The 22719-nt window shown below is 33.8% G+C and overlaps 1 protein-coding gene across 7 annotated transcripts in view; it reads right to left on the reverse strand.

Annotated features, from left to right (window-relative positions):
• Positions 1 to 22719, reverse strand: part of LYST (lysosomal trafficking regulator) — a 248660-nt gene that overhangs the window by 118785 nt on the left and 107156 nt on the right. For 5 of the 7 annotated variants that reach the window (XM_077168415.1, XM_077168413.1, XM_077168412.1 and 2 more), the window contains exons 20-30: positions 22089 to 22226; positions 18036 to 18234; positions 15362 to 15493; positions 13130 to 13757; positions 12205 to 12382; positions 10258 to 10427; positions 8762 to 8992; positions 7759 to 7925; positions 6957 to 7109; positions 2632 to 2793; positions 1779 to 1970 (exon numbers count right to left, since the gene is read on the reverse strand). In XM_077168415.1, coding sequence (XP_077024530.1) covers positions 1779 to 1970; positions 2632 to 2793; positions 6957 to 7109; positions 7759 to 7925; positions 8762 to 8992; positions 10258 to 10427; positions 12205 to 12382; positions 13130 to 13757; positions 15362 to 15493; positions 18036 to 18234; positions 22089 to 22226 — 2350 coding nt within the window. The remainder of the gene's footprint in view (positions 1 to 1778; positions 1971 to 2631; positions 2794 to 6956; positions 7110 to 7758; positions 7926 to 8761; positions 8993 to 10257; positions 10428 to 12204; positions 12383 to 13129; positions 13758 to 15361; positions 15494 to 18035; positions 18235 to 22088; positions 22227 to 22719) is intronic. The other 2 variants (XM_077168414.1, XM_077168417.1) reach the window with 2 other exon arrangements.

A 22719-nucleotide genomic window follows, 5' to 3' on the forward strand; every position in this document is an offset into this window, starting at 1 on the left:
GGCAGGGCTGACAGAAAAAGAAAATAAAAAGAAACAGGTTTTCGTGGCTGTGTTTCTACAAAGTCTTGACTGCCTTTGAATACAGTGGCAGGACTTCTCAGGCTGCAACTGCCCCAGGTATAGGCAGAAACAAGCTTATTGAGGGCTTGTAAGGGGAGCCCAGGGGAGGGGTGGGGGTCAACTCAGGTAGAATCCCTCCCTTAAGGGATTCAGACCCCAGGGCTTGGTAATTTGAAGCCATTAAGACCAATCTACAACCTCTCCTCTGTCTCCACCATGTTCCCCAGCAGGGAGAGTCTGCCAAAGTTAAAGGTACCTCAGCATCTTATGCTGATGGGACCTGCAGGCAGACAAGTCTGCCACATACTGGGCAGGATAAGAAAAACAGAGTCCAGACTTCACAGGAAAGTCTTTCAACCTGCTGGGTCTCACCCTCAGAGAAAACTGATGCAGGTGACTCTTTCCTCCTGACAGGAGGCCAGTTTGGTCTGAGAAATCTGGCTGGGGTCTATAATACCTAAGTAGACCCTCCTAAGGGTGGTGGTGGGGGGTGAAAGGCACCATACAGGCAGGGCAAGAAACAAGAAAACAAGAACTGAAAAATTCTCCTCTGTTAAACAAAACCTAAGCTAGAGGTCCAAAAAAGCTGAACTGAACATAAAAGGACAGACAACAAATTCATCCAGCAAGAAAACCCTAGGTAAAAGAAGTGCAAGCAATCTCCAGAATAAACTAATTAAGGTAATTAAATACCTAGACACCAGCAAAATATAACAAATCACACTAGGAAAATTGAAGATATGGTCCAGTCAAAGGAACAAACCAACAATTCAAATGAGATACAGGAGTTGAAACAATTAATTCAGAATATATGAACAGACATGGAAAACCTCATCAAAAATCAAATCAATGAATGGAGGGAGGATATAAAGAAGGCAAGGAATGAACAAAAAGAAGAAATCATAAGTCTGAAAAAACAAATCACAGAACTTACGGGAATGAAAGGTACAATGGAAGAGATAAAAAAAGCTATGGAAACCTACAGTGTTAGATTTCAAGAGGGAGAACATAGGATTAGTGAACTGGATGACAGACTATCTGATATCCAACAAGCAAAAGAAAATAGAGGGAAAAAATGGAAAAATATGAGCAGGGATTCCGAATTGAATGACAATATAAAGAGCACAAATACTTGTGTTGTGGGTGTCCCAGAAAGAGAAGAGAAGGGAAAAGGAGGAGAAAAACTAAATTATCACCGAAAATTTCCCAACTCTTATGAAAGACTTAAAATTACAGATCCAAGAAGTGCAGCATACCCCAAAGAGAATAGATCCCAACAGACGTACTCCAAGACACTTACTAATCATAATGTCAGAGGTCAAAGAGAAAGAGAGAATCTTGAAAGCAGCAAGAGAAAAGCAATCCATCACATACAAGGGAAGCCCAATAAGACTAATGCGTCGATTTCTCAGCAGAAACCATGGAGGCGAGAAGACAGTGGGATGATATATTTAAATTACTAAAAGAGAAAAACTGCCAACCAAGAATTCTATATCCAGCAAAATTGTCCTTCAAAAATGAGGGAGAAATTAAAACACTTTCAGACAAAAAATCACTGAGAAAAACTATGAGTTTGAAACATGAAACTCTTTTAAGAGTTTGAATATCAATTAATAAAAATAAAAGTGTTTAAAAATCTGAACCCTAGTCAGTTTTCTTATATTAAGTCTGTTTTAATTCAGTATTTAAAGAAGAACAAATTTATTCTATAGTCCTACCTTGATAAATAATCCTGTTAACTGCTAAAATGATGAGCTTCTGCAGTCTCTGGGCAAGCTCTGCTTCAGTTGCCTGAATAGGATTCTCTTGGCTCATTCTCCGTTGCATCATCATATGAAGCTCGTCGCTTGCTACCAAACGCATTTTCATCAGAAGAGATTCAGTTTGAGCAAGGGGAAATTTTCGAGGACCTTCAAGTATATAAATTAATGTCAAATGTGTGTGTTAACAATGAAGGAGTCAACAATCTCATCAATGAAACTGTTTTGATGCAACTTTTTGATTAGGAGACCATGAAAAGCCCTCTAATTGTTACAAGATTATTTTTTACAAAGGAAAGAGGGTGATTAAGAGAAAGTGATGCCTCTCCTTCTTTCAAGAAGTGCAACAGTATTTTTTATTTCAAAGTCCTAAATAAGATTGTTGAAGCTAATAACAGAGCTTTGCAGGAAAGATATCACTTGGCAAAGTTGGAGTCTTTGGACTTAGATGGACATAAGCAGTCCAGAATATTTTGACAAAATAGTTTACAATACTGTTTTACTTCTTTGTATTAAGAAATCATCAGCAGATTTTTAAAGCACATCACGCCTTAGTCAGAATAGTACTATTTCTGGATAATTGCCATTGCTGAATTTTAGAAAGTACTTTTGGAAAGTATATAGCATGACAAACTAGAAACGAGGCAAGTGAAAGTGAAGAGATCAGAAAGGTGAATATAATCCCAATGATTTGTTATTAAAATGATTTGGGCATATGCATCATTCAGAATTCAATCTTAAAAAGCATTTCCTAAGAAATGTTTCCTCAGATTGAATATATAGGAGTTACATTCCTGCACCATTACTGCACCTGCTCCAGGAGGAAACACACAGGAAGTGGATCCAGAAGAAAACTGGGGTAATGAGTCTGGATTTAACAGAGTGAAATGGAAGGGCATCGGAAGCTGACCAAAGGAACCAAAGTGGCATCTTGGTAGGTGAGGAATAACAGAACCCTTCATTGGAATTGAACCTTTATTTTAAATTATAACACAAATCAGTTTCCATAAATAGCCTCAATAAAAATTACTTACATATTAAATTTTGATAACAGGTTTTAGTGGCTCATTCTATAAGATAAAATACTGCAGTAACATTTTTAATTGTCTAATATTTTAAGTAATTGGTAGTATATTTAATCAGTCAATATTTTTGGTGATTAGTTTTGAGAAATAAATACAAAGAAAAATTAATACCCTGGATATATTCAAGAACAATATTTTCAGAATATGTCCTTAGCTGAAACAGATTCTTCCTAACGTCTACATCTCTGACAGCTTTCATGCTGTATAACCAACTCGTGGTCATAATGCAGAGGCCCAGCAATACAGAACACAGAAAACATTAAAGTCTTCTTCAGCACTACGGACTTGAAATGGTGGGAGGGTATTTCAATATCATGCTGTACAGTCAGAGGGAGTTGGTGTAATCTTGAACAGTTACTTAAACTCTCTAAGCCTCAGTTTTATACGATGTGGATTAAAAAATAAATAGAACCCACCTCACAGGTAGGCATTTATCACGATCTGACACTATACTAAATATATTTGTTTATAATACTTATTGACCTTTTCCTCCTAACATTATACTGAATATATTCATTTATAATACTTATTGACCTTTTCATCCAGTAAATTTAAGTTCTGTGAAGGTGGGTATATTGACTGTCTTATTTACTATTATATCCTGAGAACACAAAATAATAACTGGTTCATGGCCGGTGCTTAATAAATATTTGACGACTGAGTGAATGGACAAAGAGAATTACTGTTATTACTGATATAAATAAACGAATAGTATTTGAATTATATTAACAATACAATGGGATATATGTATTTAATATATGTATAACAGTTTAAATATTGCATGTATAGAACTTTAAATAACAACCAATTCTAGTTTTATTCATTAGGTTGACGTGGAAAGTTTCTCACATTCATAAACAGACAAGTGGAAAAAATACCCTTTCGAAAAATACAGTAGAATGTACACTGCTACTGTTTATAATAGTAAAACAAACAAGTTAATAAACTTTTGTTTCTTGATTGAGCCTAAGGAAAAGGTCATGGTACATCAATATAACTGATTATTATGCATTCAATAAAAATAAGGAATATTTATATTCATTGATAGGGAAGAGGGTCACCAACATATTAATTTGAAATAGAAATCAGTCTACAAAACAATAAGTAGAGCTTGATACCATTTAGACAAAATTACGTCTCTCTTTCTGATAAATATTTACACCAAAAGAGACAGATGATAAGGAATTCGTGATTTGTTCACTGAATAGTAGGGAATCACAGAGTTATTGAGTGGAAGAATCATATATATGAGTTAAAAAGATTAATCTGGCAATAAAATAGAAAATAATCTAACTCCTTTAGAAGTGTGAGAACTTAAAATTATATGCGATGCAAGTGCTGCTGAAGAAATGTTGGTCCCAGCCATGGAAATCCTGGGATTACAGGTTTGAATAAACCTGTCTGTGGTTAAAGCATAGTGTGTGTGTGTGGCCTTCAGGGAAGCTGCAGCTAACAGGCAGTTCCCACAACTGCAGGAATGGAGTTGGCAGGGGGGTGGATTGTTACTTGTTTGGAAACTTTTTAATAAATTCTAAATGAGTCTATTTAGGGAGAAAAAAATCCCTCCGAAATATTTATCAGTAACAGCAACAGCTGGCTTTAATTTTTGAAGGAACAATTCATTATCTAATTAATGGAAGTACAAATCACGCTGGCACTTTAGTATCATGAATAAATGGACTTAAATGGGGTTTTGTAATCATACTACTCAGAAGCAAAGAAGCTTCACTATTTTGTATCTTTTATACCTATAGTATGCAAAGCCAAGCCAATATAATTTTGATAATAATTTACCAAAAGCTATTTGAGTAATAGTGAAGTAAAAACAAAACAACAAAACACAGTCTTTCTCAAATTCACATGTAAAACAACTATGAAGCAACAACTCAAATACACATAAAGTAGTATTTTGTAAACTGGATTCACAAAGAATTTAAATAAGGGTACTATTTAAAACAGGAAGAATTCAAGGTAGAGACTGGTTCTCAGATGAGTTCTAAAAGGTATGATAGGTCTGGAATGAGTAGATGTGATGTCAACACAAAGGGAAGAGCATAGGGGTTTGCATTCCAGCAATCACTAATTCTAGGGTTCAGTAGATCTGTAAAATGAGGAAGCTGGATTAGATGACTTTCCAGGTTGTGTATTTGAAATGTGTAGGCTTCCATAAGCCTCATACAGCTTACAGCAATTGCATTTACTTAGGGTAGAAAAATATAAGCCCAAAGTATAATAAGAGGCTGAACAAATAAAAGGAGAGCAATCAATATATTGAAAGGACTAAAAGTTTATGCTCAGTTTCAAAATGACTAAAAAAAAAATCCCCACAAAAAACAAACAATAACAAACTCAGAGCTACGCAAGGCTCTAAGGTTCAAGGTGATAAAAATGCTAGAATCTATAGAAAGAAAAAGATGACAGACTCTTAGAGAAACCATAGACCAAAGAGACAATAGCAAGATGGCTATGGTGTAAGTCCAGGGACAAGCTGATCAGAAAGAAAACCAGAGATTACATTACGGAAGGAGAGAAGGAATGAATATGAGGATGAGAAATATTAATAAGAAAGAAATAGCAGAATTTTGTGAAAGCAGTAAAGTTAACACTATCCATTAATAGAGGATAAATTCTTTTTAAGTAGTCAGTGACTATTCAAGGAGCTTCACAAAGGAAAAATGGTCCAAAAGTCATCTTTTGGCATTTAAAAACTGAACATTACTGCCAAGCTTGGTAAAGGATAGAATCCACCAAGGACAAATAAGAGGTAAAATTGGGAGAGCAGTTAAAGAGGAGAGAATGGGTTCAGATATTTAATATGGAAGAATGTATAGGGGCAATAATGGGATATTTTAGAAGTTTTATTTATATGATTTTATTCAGCATAATTTAAACTTAAGCAACTACAAAACAATGTATATTTAATAGTCTCTCTCTGGATGAATTTTTCACATGGTTTCAAAATTTGCCACGGCATTAAACATAATGACGTAGTCTAAGATAGATAGAAGAAAAATTTGGATTTAGAAGCCTTTAAGACCATAAGTGTGATTAAACTTCAAACAATTTATAAAGTACTCTTATGTTTGGAGAGATATATGTGTGTGTGTGTGTGTGTGTGTGTGTGTGCACATACTGTGTGTGTGTGGTGTTATATTTCTGGATAGTATGTACATAAAGATCATAGTAAATTTTATGGAAAAAGTAAGGAAGTCTAACAATACTAATGTTATTATTTTGATGATATGTACTAATTTACAGAAAGCCCTATGTCATTTCCATACTAATCAAGCCACCGCTGTCTCTTGCCTTGACTATTGCAAAAGCCTCCTAATGAGACTCCCTAATAACTTTCTTATTCTCCTCTAATCAATTCTCTACACAGAAGCCAGAGTGATCTTTTTAAAATGAAAATCTGATTATGTCATGCCATCTACTTAAAAAACACTGATAACTTCCCAGTGTCTTATATCAGTATATGTGACTTGGCCCATGCCTTTCTCTACAGCCTCATCTGGCATCATTCTTTCGAACAATACATTCTAACTAAATGGCTTTCTTTCAGTTCTCTGAACGAGAGTGCTTCTTCCCCCTTCAGGACCTTCAAACAAGCCTGTAACACTTTAATCCGCCTGCATCACTCTTCTTCTGATTTTCGACCTTGTTGCCTCCTTTCTCATCCTTTCTGTCTATAGGTTTCCCTAACTCCTGATACAAATCAGGTTACCCTATAATAATCCCTATTCCTACCCTCTACACATCACCACTATTTTATAACCTCACCAAGGGCAGATAGCATGTCTGTCTTTTTCATCATTGTATGACACACTTAGGACACTGCTTTGTACATGGTAGGTGTTCAAGAAACAACTGAATGAGAACAGCACTGAGAAGAAAACAACAGGACAGCTTCTTCTGGGAGGAAAAATTTCTCAATATTTATAGCTCAACTTTTTAAACTAAGAAATATTTTTCAAATGTAAATGGCATCAAAATATAGGAAAATAAAGCTATCGTAAATTTATAATTACTAAGATATTACTTCAATACTTACCAGCAATACTTTTCCGCTTTTGAAATATTACATGGTGGGGAGCAGAAGGTAATTGAAATGAATTCATAAGGTCTTCAGAGTCATGATTTGCTGTGGTCCTTATAAACTCAATAGCTGCCTGGAGAACTCTAAACTGTAGTGCAACAGCCATATCTAAAAACAGAAGATACTAGAATGTTTTTAAGCTATGTGGTTGTTAATTTTTTTCATTGAACTGATTCTTATATGAATGCAATATCTAAACTGCCAATAATATTTTATTTGGCATAAATTAAAAATTTTGGTCAATTGAAGTTCTTCATGCCAGTTGAAATATTTTAAAACTGTCTTTAATAGCAATTGAAAGAAAATGTCCAAGTGGTCACTATAAAAAATTCAATGGGAAAAGCTCATATATTTATTTCACTGCACGTATTTTTTCCAAATAACAGCCTTTTTTATAATTTGGCAACAGTTCAACCAGCAATTGCATAAACTTTTGGACTTATGTATTTGCCATTAAAGAAAACTATACAGTACTATTATTCAACATAGGCCTTTTAAATTCTACTTTGTAGAAAAATTAGAAGCTTCTTTCAATGATGTGTTACCAGCTACTATTTACCTCAAGGCACCACTTTTCTATTTTTGCCACTTAAAAACGCTTTTTTGAAAAGCCAATAGATACCATCACAAAACTGAGATTGATACATTCAGTAAAAGAGTCTATAAGAAGAAAAAGTCATAGGTTCAAAGAACATGTTTGGCTACTATGTAACACCCCACTAACACCACCTCCAAACCCATAGAAATCAAATCTTACTTTGTGTTCTCTTGTTTTTGCTATTTTGAAGATATCCAAGCAGTACAATAAGGTCTTCAATAACCCTAAAATATTGCGAGCCTGAAGAACTGCAAGCATGGACTGTAACTGCTATAAAAAGTTGCTGTATATCACAAACAAGCAATTTATATTCATTCACAGGAACACTAAAGATGACCAAAAAAAAAAGAGAACAGAATGAAACATTTATAAGAAAAAGAACAAAAAGCTTAAGACAAAGAGAACAACTGTGTTTAAATTCCTGTTCTACCAGCATTCATTCATTCATTCATTCATTCGTTTATACAATATTTATAATATTGTATTATTATAATATAATTTATAATATTGTATTATCCAGCACAGGCTGCTCTGTGCTAGGTAATATGCATTGCATTCTAGGACCAGAAAAGTAAAGAGATAACTACAAACAGCAAATGGTGGTAAATGTTATGATACATGTTAAGTGTTGCCATAAAGACGAACATAAAATGCTATGAAAACACATAGGCAGGTTCTTAGCCCACCTTGGAGTGACTGAAAAGCTGTATGGATATGAATAGGGATGTTCAGAGAATGTTAATAAATTATAAATAAAAGTTAACTAATCATTCTTTCCGAATCTCACTTTTATAAACTATAGTTATTTAAAGGATTAAAAGAGATAACATATTTAAATATGCTAATCAGTTAATACACAAGAAATATGAATTAGTTCCTTTTGTCTCTCAATTTTTAATCTTGATAATCTACCTCAATGTGATATTACTTCTATATAATTCTCTCTCAACTTATGTTCAAAATCTGAAAACCTAAAAGTAGGTCATATAAACACCTCCTTTCTAGCTGAACTTTGTTTAAAATGATGAAATCTAACCAATTTTGTGAGACAGTTCTTTGACAGTATTAGAAAAAGCCAGATGCTTTAATGAACCTATTACTGAGACTTTCCTTTTTTTCAAATTATGTATCAGAATGTAATTTTAAATAATTGACAACTTACTTCTTTTCTAATCCATTTAGGGCTGCTACTGTATTACATAACACGTAGAGTAAACCATTATCCAACAACAAATCTGCTACCTTTGAACAAGAATTTAAAATTTGAAGAAGAAGTAAAAGAACATTATGCAAGAGTAGGTTGTCATATAGAGAAGTCTCTATTAGTCCTAGAACAGGAATGACAGACCACTTCTGAAAAAGTCCCATGTTCTTCACATCTTCCAGATCAAGTCTATAATAAATAATAGACAGTTAAGAGAATGTTAGAAGCAACTAGTTAGAAAATAGGGAAAAATGATTGTAACTGTGGGCCATTTTGTTACCTGATTTTGAAGCTACAAAAATACGTTTTGTGAACAAGAGTTCTTAACCTTTATTTATATCATTGTCCCCTCCAATAATCAGATTCACTTGCTGCTAGAAGCCCATCCCAAGATAAATACACAAATATTCAATAAAATATTTTGCATGTAATTTTCTGGAGTTAACTCACATTAAATCACTCATGGGCCCCTTATATGTCCAAAGACTCCAAGTTAAAAACTCCTGCTTTAGGGTGCTATCTAACAAGTGTGTAGGAAAATAAGAGAGTAAGCTAGTAAAAAGAGGAAAAATCAAAGAAATGAATCTTGAGTTCCCTGTCCCAATATTATTTGCCTCAGTGAAAGAGGGAAATTATTTAAGTATTTTGAGCCTCACTTTCCTTATCTGACAAATATGGGAAATGATATTTGACCTATTTTCTTCTCAAAGCATGAGAGAATCAAATGAGATAATACAGAATTGCTTTGAAAGAGCCAAAAGCTGCATGCAGATGAAAAGTACTACTATGATTACCACAATTAATAGGTAAATTCCTCAATGGTCTGCATTTCCTCAATGGTCTGCATTTATCTACTACAGTAAGGAGACACATTTTTCTCTACTCTATCACAGAGACAGAAATAACAAGTTAACTTTTCTGTCAAACATTCAGTTTGGGAGAAAATACTCTTTTATTATTGCACACATTTTGGTAATGCTTCTGCATTACAGTAGGGTCAAAGCTCAATGATCACTACATCTAAAATTTCAGGTGAGGGATTTTTATGATTATTCTTCTTCTAGATAACCTAAGGGATTTGAGGGACATGGAAAGTTCTGCTATAAATCATTTATGTAATCTGTTGATGAAAATACACAAGCCACCTTACTTTTCAGTGAACCTTCTCATGTTAATACCACAAGCCAAGTCTTTAATATCCCTTTCTTTCATTTAATGCAGCATTTGTTTACTAGTTCTTAGCTAACAAATGAAATACAAAGGAAGGAATTATATTTAGAAGGAAATCATATGGAAAATAATAAATTTATTCACCTGGAAAATTACTTTTAGCAGATTTTTTCTAAAGGTGATCAAATAATTTTAAGAATGAGTCCACTCTTATAGAAGTCCATTTAAATTTTACATTTAAGACAAAAAATACTCAATTATGGTACAGGGAAGAACTGACTTACTCTTCATCAAGGCCAATATGTCTACCAAAGAACATTTCAATGAAGCATTCTAACAATTCCTGAGTTCCCCGATGAAGATATAGCTGATTGGCTAGCAAGGAAAAGCCCCGATTCTTCAGAAATTTTTCTTTTTGTTCCTTAGATGCTCTATTAAAATATGCATCTAAAAGCTAAGGAAAAAATTTAACACAATTTAGATAATGTGCAAAATTTACTATATTTTGTATACAATCAGCAAGTGTATCATATTTGTATTTATAAATTATTTAATTTCATTATGTATGAAAGTACATAGAAAGCTAAAAATGCTAATTTCATAGCAAAACAAAAAATGAATTCTAGATCTGATTACTATGGAATGTTAATGATGACTCTGTTTCGGAGATCTTAATACTTCTGTGTCTAGGGAACTAGCATTTTTAGCTGGGCATGGAGACTTAGTAAACTGGCAGCCTCAGTCTAGCATAAATAGGAAATTTGTGCATAATTCTGAAGGAAAAAAATCAATTAATACTGCACTATGATCTCTCTGAAAATCTACATATATATAGTCTAAATCTCTATCTCTGGTCTTCTTGACATATTATTTATCCTGAGCACAGACCTAAATTTCCACCATTCCCTAAAGCATTTTAAATGCAAGAAGTGTAAAAGTAAATTAATTACTTTTCTTCCAAATCCGTTTCTTCCAAAGTTTCTATCTTAGAAGACGGTAGCACCATCCTCTTTTAGAAGGCTAGACTAACTTTTGGCTCTTCTCTTCATGATTCTCCAAATTTAGTAATGCAGACAACTCTCTTCCAGTCCAGTGAATGTCCCTCAAATCTGTCCCGCCATTTGACTTTTCACTTACCTACGTTAAGAACTCATAATTTAATTATTAGCCTACTAGCACAGAAAAGTTCCAATTTCTCTGTCCATTGCAATCAGTCACTCATGGTGTGATGTATTATTCTTCCTAAAACACACATCTATTTATTACCATACTCAAAACCTTTCTAAGTTTACAGCATAATACAAAGTACACCTTTTATACAAATCCTTCCCTGCATTCTCCTTCAGAAGTAATTGCTTCTCTTATGTTCCCAAATGCCTTTATTAATATTGCCACTACAGCATTCTTCACCTAATTTCTTACATTTTACTTAGCTGAGTATATGTCTCTCTTCCCTACTATGCTTAAACTCCTTGAATGTAGTGCCTTATATTATTCCTCTTTGTATCTGACAGAGCAACTAGCCCAGTGTTTTGCACATTGAATGGGAGCTCAATAAATACTGAGTTGAACTTCAAGTGACTTAAACTAAATCCACATCCAGACAAACTAAAGAAAATGAAAATCTTCAAAAGATCATTTCAATAGTGAGTTTGTTTTCTAATGCAAACATTCTTATCAACAATTTATTAATGTAACAATAGACTTGCCTACCACGTACGAGATATAAGATGCCTATACTCATGGAGCTTTTATTTCAGTGTAGGAAATTAAAAAACAAGTACACAGTAAACCAACAAGATAATTACAAGAAAGAAATAGGGTAATATGATAGAATAAATGAGGAGTCAGGCTAGAGGGAAGCTATTTTGATAAGACCATCTGGGAAGGTTCTCTGAAAAAGTGCCATCTGAGCTGGGACCTGAAATAAATTTATAGAATTTAACACCACACTTCAGGGAAGATTTACAATGAGCTACGTGTTCCTTATAACTTCTGTGACCTTGGTAGATTTAAAATATATACATTGGTATGAATCAATATATGGAGAAAGATTTAAAATTGGTTGTTACTTGTAAATATAAATAAAATGTAACAAAATATATCAATTCTTTAATTCAAATTATAAAATAAAGCTTTAGTTCTACTTTAACATACATATTCAAATATTTTATTGCACATATATTTATTTTCCTAAATTAAAACAACAGTCATATAGCAGTTGCCTTTACTTTAATAACTCCTTGTTGAATAGCAGGTGATGGGTGGTTAACAAGGACTAAAAGTGTATCTGCTTGAATAAGTTTCTCCATCACATCTTCAAGCATAACATCAGGCAGGACGAGAAGAACACCACTTAAGAGGTCATACAATCCACAGCATATAGGCACCAAACAATCTTCAGTTACACTAAAAGAGACCAAAAGTGTCTTATTAACACAATGTCAGGGAGAAAAGTACATGTTAAAAAGTTCTTACCTTAAAAACTGTGATAAGCAATAATATACATCATTTAACATGTGAAACAAATGTTCATAGGTTTAAGAAATGTCTCCTGATTTAATTATGATTAACAAATTTATCAAATTTTATCTTCGATATTTTTTAGACATATAGTCTACTAAACACTATTCTATTCTATATCTGTGCAACCCATACCATACCACTAGTCACATATGGCTATTTAAATGAATTCAAATTAAATAAAATAAAAAATTCAGTTCCTCAGTCATACTTGCCACATTTCAAGGCTCAATAGCCACATGTGATAGAGTTTACAGTACTGGGCAGTACAGACACTAGAACAGTTCCATCTTCACAAAGTCCTATGACACAGTAACTCAAGATACTTTGGGAAACAGTGACACACTTTATAATTTTCCTGAACTAAAGGAATTTCCTCTAATAACCATAATGAATTAGATAAACCATAAGAGATTTTATTCTTTGGAGTTATTAGTGTCTTAGCTTTTGGGTACACATGGAATTCAATATTATCTAGCATTAAAATAAAGTGAAAGGCACCTTTCTGTTTGTTTATTAATGTATATAGTATTGTAAGAAGTGACACCATGAAGATAATTGTAGAAATCTTGAGATTCTTCAAAGAAATAATAAAAAAGAGCAGAGACGATTTAAAAAAACATGTGAGAGTACCTGTGAGCATTTGCAGTTCGGGTGTAGTTTTGCTCACAACCAAGAGAAAAGGCAAAGTTCTCCCAGTCCTCAGAGTTCCTATCAAGAAGAGTTGGCCAACGGCCAATGGCTGCAGATCCATTCTGTGAAGGAAAAGCTAGCCCTAAGCTTGCAATAGTGCTGTGGCTTCGCTGGAATGAGGCAAGCCCTCTTAGGTAATCAGGTCGGCGTGGGCAGGACTCATCCCCAGGGCTGTTATTTTCTGATCTGGGTTCTGCTCCCACCTCCTTATGGTCCGCACTGACCACCGGAAATCCAAGTTTTCCTTTTGGGACACCACTGCCAGAGGCTTGGCTTGAAAGGACAGTTTCCAATTCACAAATAGTTTTTGCAGACTCACAACTACTGATGAGTACCTCCTCTTTGCCTTTTTTTAGTGACTCAGAACTCGCCAGGGTGTTCCATTTCTCTGGATGGGTGGCAAAACAATTATCTGCAATATTTTGTAATTTGTCAGTACTGCAACACAAACTTCCAGTCAGTTTTTGTGGTTGCAATAGTAGCGAAGACGTAGAAAATGATGGTAAGCTTCTAGAACGGAGCATATGAGTAGCCATCCGTTGTGGAATAATATTGGAAAAATTGTTTCCTGGTAAGAAGAGAAAAAATACTACTTAAAAAAATATCTAGTCAGTGGGACTATTCTCTTTCACAACCATAGCAATTGCTCACTTATCAGTCCTTTTTAAAAAATTCATATAAGAGAATTTTCTTAGTAATTAGTGTTACAATTCTTAAGTGTCAAAACTATCTTTCTTTTAGTCGATTTTTTATTAGAATCTTCCCAAAATGTCTTTCTAACAAAATACAGTAATGACTGAATGATTCACAGTCATTAGGATAATTGCTGACTACAGTGAAATTAAATCAATTAAGTGAAACTTGATTTGCTTCAGGCTAGTAGTCTCTAGGATACATTTTGATACAGTGAGAGCTTTGCAATTAGATATAACTGGATTCAAATGATGGCTCTGTTAGTTGGGTGGGTCTTAGATAAATTACTTAACAGTATGTTAGTTTTTGGAAATGTAAAATAAGGGTTAAGAATATCAACCTTGCAGGACTGCTTTAAGAATGAAATGAAATTATTTTTGTAACATACCTGGCATAGTGCCTGACATATAACAGTGCTCAACAGATGGTAGAAACAGTCACACTTGTCATTATTATTACTATTAGACTAAATGGTCCCAAACAGTTCTGTCTCCCCTCCATTTCTGTAGTCACTTTTTGCTGCTATTAGCGAAAAGCAAAATTGTTTGTCTTCTGATTCTAGCTCTCCAATTTGCTGCTACTTATATGCTATGTAGGACACAAGAAAATCAATCTCATTGTAATGCCTGGGATAGAAGCGCTTGCTGCCCAGGTGTGGTCTGTTGAGTAGGAGCATCAGCATCAGACCCACCTGCTTGACTGTTTGAAGTGCACATTCTCAGGCTCGACCCCAGGTCTACTGAATCAGAACATATGAGAGAAGGGCCCAAGAATCTGTTTTAACAAGAGTACAGGTGATTCCTACTCATGCTAAAATCTGAGAACTATTAGCAAGGAAACAGGTACTAAATGAGCAACTTGTGAGCACAGGTTTTGTGGGAGTACTTTCACTTTCAGGTCAATACCAAAAAGCCAAGTGGACAAGGAAACTATGGATACTGTCGAGAAAATTGTTAAAGTGTGCATAATGGGATCTAGGTTGGATAGGGAAAGCAGAGGGAACTTGGAATGGTGATTAAAAAAAACTAGAATGAGAGAAGGTTGTTATCAGAGGCTGAAGATTCAGAGGTGGAAAGCAGCCTTGATAAAGATCAAAGAAATGCATGCATATTGGTAGAACATACTCAATTTTTTAATATTTAATTAATAAAATTAAGTATTTTAATGGGAAAATAATAAGAAGATTTATAAAAGACAAATGAGTATGACAGAAGAGGGCTGCAAGAACCACGTCTGTTTCCTAAGTTCTGCTGAGGACCTGAGCTGAGCAGCTCTTGTTGGACCAAGTGTGAATTACTGATACCAAAAAGCAATGAACATATTTCCTAAATAGATTCTATTATTTTTAAGTTTAATATTCCATTTATTTACTCTGAATATTAAGGTGTACTATACTTCCAAAGCATGCATAATTTAATGACCTATTAATATACTGAACTAAAACTGGAAGAGTTATGCTTTTATTATTGTTATTTTTACCTTCAGGTGGGGAAGCAGTAAAACCAGATGGACTTATTACCACAAATCCAGGACTAGAAGCAGACTTTTCTCCACTGCCAGAATGCCTCAAGTACATGATTGACTGTACTTTCTCTTGAAAAATCTTGCCATCTAGAATTGAAAGAGGAAAGTAAATCTGAGATTTATTATTTATTTTGATAGCAAAATAAAACAAATAAAGATAAAATTTAAAAGCAAATCATTAAATACAGATTCTTGCAAAATGATATTCTAAGAGAAAAGTATGGTATACTTTAATATACACTTGGTATGTAAGGATTTATATTCTACAGTTTCTTTCTATAGATTTTTTTATTAACTGTTGCTGGCCATATTAACTTCTATTTCTTTTGAATGACAACTGTACTAATAGCTAGTTCAATAAGTTAACATTTAACTGTTTACTTTTTATTCCTTGAGGAAATGACTATGTCTTATACTAAATAAACAAATAGAATAAATTTTAAAATATTTATTTATTATATCCCCTGCAGTGTCTAATATGACTAAAAACTGATACCTTCAGCTTAATCTTCTTTTCTGAGTTTCATACTTGTAAATTCAACTGCTCAATTTCTTAAACACACAAGTGCAACATATCTTATCTGAATTGCCTTTTTTGCCCTTCATTTATTCATAGTTTATTTTCTTGTAATTTGGTACAACCACCCATTCACCAGGTAGCCATCTTTGACCACTACATTTCCTTTTTTCACATCAAGTCAGCACCAGGTTCCACTAATTTTACCTCTTCTTTCTTGAACTTTTCTCAGCCTTACCATATTGCTATAATGTAGGATTTATTATTTCACCTAGATTATTGTCACAGACCTCTAAGTGGTATTCCTCATAAACATCTTGTCACCCTCAACCCTCTCATAGCTACTAGAATTCTCTCTCTCAAATGTCACCATGTGTTTAAAATCTTTCAGTGGCTCTCTGTTGCACCTTTACCACTTACAGATAAGGCCTCTCTCTCTAGCTTTGTTTCTTATATTACATTTCACCAGTTTTTCATAGCTCACTAAAGTTGTTTCCTTTGACTTCTTGGCCCTTCTCTCCAACTCCTACATACCCTTTAAGATTCAGATCATGTATTATATCCTTCAGGAAATATCCACCCTCCCAACCCCTTGCTATGTTCTTTCTATACTCCCAGAAAGTTCAATGTTTACTTTTTTAACACAGTGATTTCTACATGCGTAATTATGTTTATGTCTCTCTCCTTCCTACTATGGTATAAGCTCCTTAAGGGAGGGGACCATATTTTATTCATCTTTGTAACTACCACACTCCTAGCATTTTGCATAGTACCTTATTCACTAAATGTGTGCTGAACCTAAAACAAAGTCAGGCTACCTAATTTCATTTGTGCCTTTACTGCCATTAAATAATTTAATTCATTTCTTATATGTTTCTTAAAATGGCTGCTTACAACCAATTTTCCACAGTGAATTTAGGTATAAGATTGCATTTACCTAGTTCTTTTAAAACTCTGATTATTCTATCTTTCTCTTATACTGGTTCCTTTTCCTTTGCCAACCCTCCAAATAGTAAAATTATCAGAAGTTCTATCCTTAGCTCCCCCTTTCATTCTCTCTCTATTCACTCTTCTTCGGTGATCTTATCTGTTCTCAGAGCTTCAACTTCACTTATATGTGGGTTGCTCCTTATAATCTCTCTCACCTTATAAACCTCATCTCCAATTGCCTGCTAAACAATTAGTAATACGACTAACTACAGGCACATCATATGCAACATATATTCTAAAACGTACTCATATCCTCTTTCCTTAACATCCCTAATTATTCCACCCTAGCCTTCAAACTAATTTACTTATCCCTCCTTTCTACTTCCCCTACTACTGTGCCCAACTTCTATTACTTCATATTTTACAGACTACTACAAGAGATTCCTAATTGGTCTTACTATCCCTTATTTCTCATTCCTGAATCCTACTGCAATAATTTATCTACATCATATCCCTTTGTCCAAACCAAACCAAAAACCCTTCAATGACTCTAACTAGAATACAAGTCCAAATTTTTCAGCCTTACATTCAAGGACTCATTTAATATGATCTTGGAGGAAAATAAATGTTGGTCCTAAACTACCTTCATGGCATTTACTATTCCTTTACAGAAAACCCTACATTTAGGTAAAATTCATTATTCCTTACTTTTTATTCAGTTTTGCCCTCCACTTAAGTCATCCCTTTACATGGCATGCTAATTCTCCAAACTACCTATCCAAATTCTACCTAAATTCTTTAATGCCCAAGTTACTAACTATTGCAAAATCTATTAAATCTTCTGATGAAGATCAGATAGCTATCTGATAAAACTCTCACTCTTTGAACTCTAAATAGTTCTTCTTTGTACCTATTAGCACTTACCAAATACAATTTCTTACTGTAGTTATTTGAAGAGAAGAGTTATATGTCTCTTCTCTCATTTTGAAATTTAAGCTCTCTGAGGTCAAAGACACTGTCTGGTTCACTTATAACCCTCTGCCTTATCCCAACACAATACTTATCTAGGGCAGTTTCTAGCACATAGAAGCCATTCAGTGTCTATCAAACAAATGTGGATCAAGGGGGAAGAAAACAACAAAAGTGAAGATAGCTAAGATCTAAGAAAATGATAATACCTACCTATATGCAAAGAAAAGTAGAAGTTTGTGGGGTTGTGACAAACATAAGTATTAGTAGGAGGGTGAACTGCTAAAAGGAAATTGAAGATAATTGTCAATAATTCCAAATCTGGGGGAGATCCAAGGACTTCTGCTATAATTTTCACAAATGATCTACAAACCTCTCGGGGTATGGAGGTAAGCTGCCCTTCTTTGTGTTCCTGAAAAAAAAAATTAAACTATTTTTAGATTTGAAGAGAACTGTCAACCAACATTTCTCATTTAAGCAAGAAATTTTTTTTAAGGTAGAATTGTGTTGGTTTACTATCTAGTCTGATCTTATTTACCACTAAATTGACTTGCTATTTCTCAACTCAAGTAATCCTGCTATTAAGAACTGGTTAAAAGTGATGGAATTTAATTTTGGCCAATTTATCTTAATTACCAAGACAAAGATACATTACAGTGCTCTTGAGCACAGATTTAGAAGCCAAACTTTTTAGGTTTGAATCCCGACTCCTTTGCTCACTAGCTGTGTGATTTGGCCATGTTATTTAACATTTCCACGCTTCAGTTTCTTTATCCAAATATGGGTATAATCTTAGCACACCTTCATAAGATTATTAAAAGGATTATATAACAAGCCTCATATAAGTAAATGTTACCCACTATTGCTGCTGCTGCTGCTATGGAATCAGGAGGGAAATTCTCTGATGGATAAAACTAGTTACATTATATGCTCCAGTTTAGAAAGCACTTTCTCATTTGATTCTCACAACAGCTCTATGAGAAGTATTTTTTTCTTTTGGTTGTACTTGGATATTTTAATCATTAAAATTTATAAAATAAGATGTAAAGTCTCAAAGTTTTAAATTTAAAAAACACCTCAGTTCACAAATATCAAAGAAATATAAATGTCAAAAAATTAAGTCCATTGTAATTTTGTTATGAGAATTATTTTGATTCTTCATTTATGAAGGTTTGTGACTTGGTTAAATCACACAGATAATAAGCAAGTAGTACAGCTAGACCTCAAATTCAGGCCTTCAAACTCTTCTACTACATCATTTACCTTTTGGAGTAACAAGATTTGGTAGGATGGCAGGTAATTATTAAAAATAAAGATGGATATAAATAAATTGTTTATATCCTCCAATTCCACCTCCCCAATGGGTAGCAGCTGGCCTCAACACTTCCTCATTCCCTCTCCATATGCTCAAATATATTGTATGTCTCTACATCCACTCTTCTTCATTTATTCTTGTGTATTGCTGAATCACTAAGTATACTTAGAATCTGGTGTTAATTTTAAAACAATTTAGTGTTAATACCTCAGATTTTAAGAAGAGAAACTGTGTCTACAGGAAAAAGCACAAAACCCCTTGGCTGAGATCTCACAACTGTAAAGTGGCCAGGCCAAGACAAGAACACAGATCATACAACTTCTGATTCAGTGCTATTTCTGCTACAATCATCTGCCTACTTTCTAAGTGGTATCCCTTGTACCTTCCCAACTCTCCTGGCTTCATCATCAAGTATTCACTTCTAATAGTTGCTGGTATCCTATTTCATTAAAAAATATTTCCTTACCTGACTTGGTGGGGACTTCTTGTTATTCTGTTTCTCCCTTCTTTTGCTGCTGAACTTTTCAAAGTTCTCATTGTCTCCAATAAGCCATCATAAATGCTGCTTACATTCCCTGTAATCTGGTTCTTGCCTTCACTCTACTAAAAATTTGCAAGCCATTAAGAATTTCCTAACTGCCAAGTCAATGCTCCTTTATCTGTTCACATTTCCTTTGAACTTTCTATATTATTTGGCTCTGTGAATCATCTCCTTTCGAGTCTGTTCTCCCCCTTCCCCCTATCCTTGGCTTTCACATTATTCAGATATCCTGGTTCTTCTCTTTCCTCCTTGACTACTATTTTCACATATCTTTTAATAGCTTCTATTTCCTGTTTCAATCCCTAAAGATGGATATTTTCTGGGGTTTAAACTTCTATGATTCTATCACTGTGTATGTTTATCTTATAGTACCTATCTATCCCCAGGGCTTCACTAGTACATCAATGCAGACAATTCCCAATGTCTTTCTAATTCTTCTGCCAGCTCCAATCTTGCATATCTAAGTACCTACTGGTCACTGCCACTGAACACCCCTGCTGTAATCTCACAGGCTGAATGTATAAACTATACAACTTGCACATTCATGTTTATTTGATGATCTATCATTCTTTTCATTCACCCAGCTTGAAATTTTATGTTATGTTTTACTCCCTCAGCTCCTGTTTAAACAAAATTAAGCCCTGTTAATCCTGTCTTTATAATCTCTTCTACATATGCTCTATACTTTTACTTTTCCACTTTCAATACCTTAGTTCAGGGTCTTTACACTATATTTATGACCTAATGAAACTGCCTCCCATCCCGATTTGTTAATCTCCCTCAAATACCATAAAGACTCTAAGATACCTCAAAAGCAAAAATCATTTCTCTATATACCTCCCATGGTGTCTAATATTAAGGTATGCTTAACAAAGAGCTGTTAATTTGTAAATGTGTTCCTTGAATGAAGAAGGGTAAAAATATATACTTTTCAAAACAAAAAAACACACCAAAAAAACTGGTAACTGGACTTTTCCAGCATTTTTACAAGCAATATGGAAATGAGAACACATATTGAAATCTCCAAATTGATAAATGGTACTATACTTTTCTGACATGGAAAGATTGAACAAAAATCTTACGCTGTCTAATGAACTCACTGAAACCTGGCTAACAAGTTTCAAAATGAGCATATAAGGAAACTGATTCAGAGAAAAATGATGCATAAAACATTCACTAAAAATGGGCCTGAAACATTGTTGTACTGTATTCCTAAAATACAACAGTCTTATTTGCTGCAGGAACTAAGAAAGGCAATAAAATGCTTTTCATTTGTTTTTTGTTGTTGTTGTTGTTAAGAATTCATTCATTCAACAAATATTTATTGGGTGTCTACAAGTGTCAGGAATGGGATTACAATGCAATCATCTCCAAAAAAAAAAAAAAAAATTCCTACCCTCAGGGGGTTTATAGAGGGGAAATAAAACATATTCTCATAAACAACATAAAACTAACTGTATGCATATACAGTAATAATGTATAAAGAGAAAGAAGTTAATTTGGATAGAAAGCACAGAACAAGTTTCTGTCCAGAAGTAACTTTTAAGTTGAGGCCTGACTAAAAGGAATGGAATCAATAACTTTTCAGACAAAAAGAACATTCTATGCCCTGAATTGGGAAAAAGTCTCACTTGTTTAAGTAAAGAAAGCAAGGAAAGCTGGAGGGGCAAAAGATGAGGCTGGAGTGACATCTTTTATATAAGCTGTTTTACAGATGTTATAGATTTTTGGATTTTAGCCCAAGTACAAAGAGAAGCCACAAGTGACACTAAAGCAAAGGTAGTAAAACATAAAGAAAATATAATTGATCCCATGGCACTTATCTAACTTGATAAAGTCCTTATAGATAGCTTAGGCATTAAAAACTTAGAAAATCACACAATATACTAATCTGTAAAGGCAGGGAAAAATTACCTAGAAGCCAGGCCATAGCACTGACACTACAATGCAACTGGTAAAGTTAGAAACACTTTTTAAAATACTATTTTGAATACATGAAATAATCCATTTTCAATTATACTAATTTTAGCACATAAATTATATCTTCTAGCCAATGTATACAGATTAAAGCAACATATACTGATATCATACTATTTAAGGAATATGGAGCAAGTTGAAATTTCATTATTGTTGATGTTCAGAGACTAAAAAATAACTACTATAACCTAACATAAAGAAATTTAACTGTTCCTGTAATTGAATTGGGAATGATAACAGTGTCAAGATCAAGCTTTAACAGGGAGGACTGGAAAACTATATTTGTTCAAAGAAAGCATCTTGAAAAGAAGATGAAGAAAAGAAAAAAATCCCATCAACAGACCCATAAAAATGTGCTAGTCCATAGTATTAAGTAATGAAACAGAAACAATTGCAGAATATATCTCCAAAAGTAAAGTTACTTCAAAAGTACCTGCAAAACCTGACAAGTCAGTAGAAAGTGATGAACCACTCCTGCTTTCAATAATTGCTTAATATTAAACATCTGCTGGTGGTGATCTACTCTAATGAGGACTTCTAGAGCCGCTAGCAGAGTTTCCCAAACACCTTCCTGAGAAAATAAACACACAGCAATTAGCATATAGTTACTGAAAAACATGCTACATGCTTTAGAAGACATGAAATATATCTGCTTAATATTGAGGGTATATTCAGCATCAAAGATAAAATTAGTCAAAAAAGGCAAATCCTAAAATGTACTCACATACTATTTTTTCATTATCAATAAGTCATTTCTAAATACCTATGTTGAATGCAATATTGTATTATGTAAAATGATCCTTTCTGTGGTATTAAATATAAGCATTTTTAAAAGCTGAATTATGTGGATGGTCTTATATAATATAGAGAGGCACACATATATTATCAGTATAACTGTTTTCAAATAATTCATGTTCAAATAGTGCTATTAATATATACAGACTTAAATGCTAATTTGCATATGTGGCATTTAATCAAATACTCTTAGAACAAATGAACTAAATTAAAAGTCACTGGCAGTGTGAAAATTCTACATTGCTTGGATTAATTTACTTTCAAGTCCA

This window comes from Tamandua tetradactyla, chromosome 7 (assembly GCF_023851605.1).
Source record: "Tamandua tetradactyla isolate mTamTet1 chromosome 7, mTamTet1.pri, whole genome shotgun sequence".
Lineage (NCBI taxonomy): Eukaryota > Metazoa > Chordata > Mammalia > Pilosa > Myrmecophagidae > Tamandua > Tamandua tetradactyla.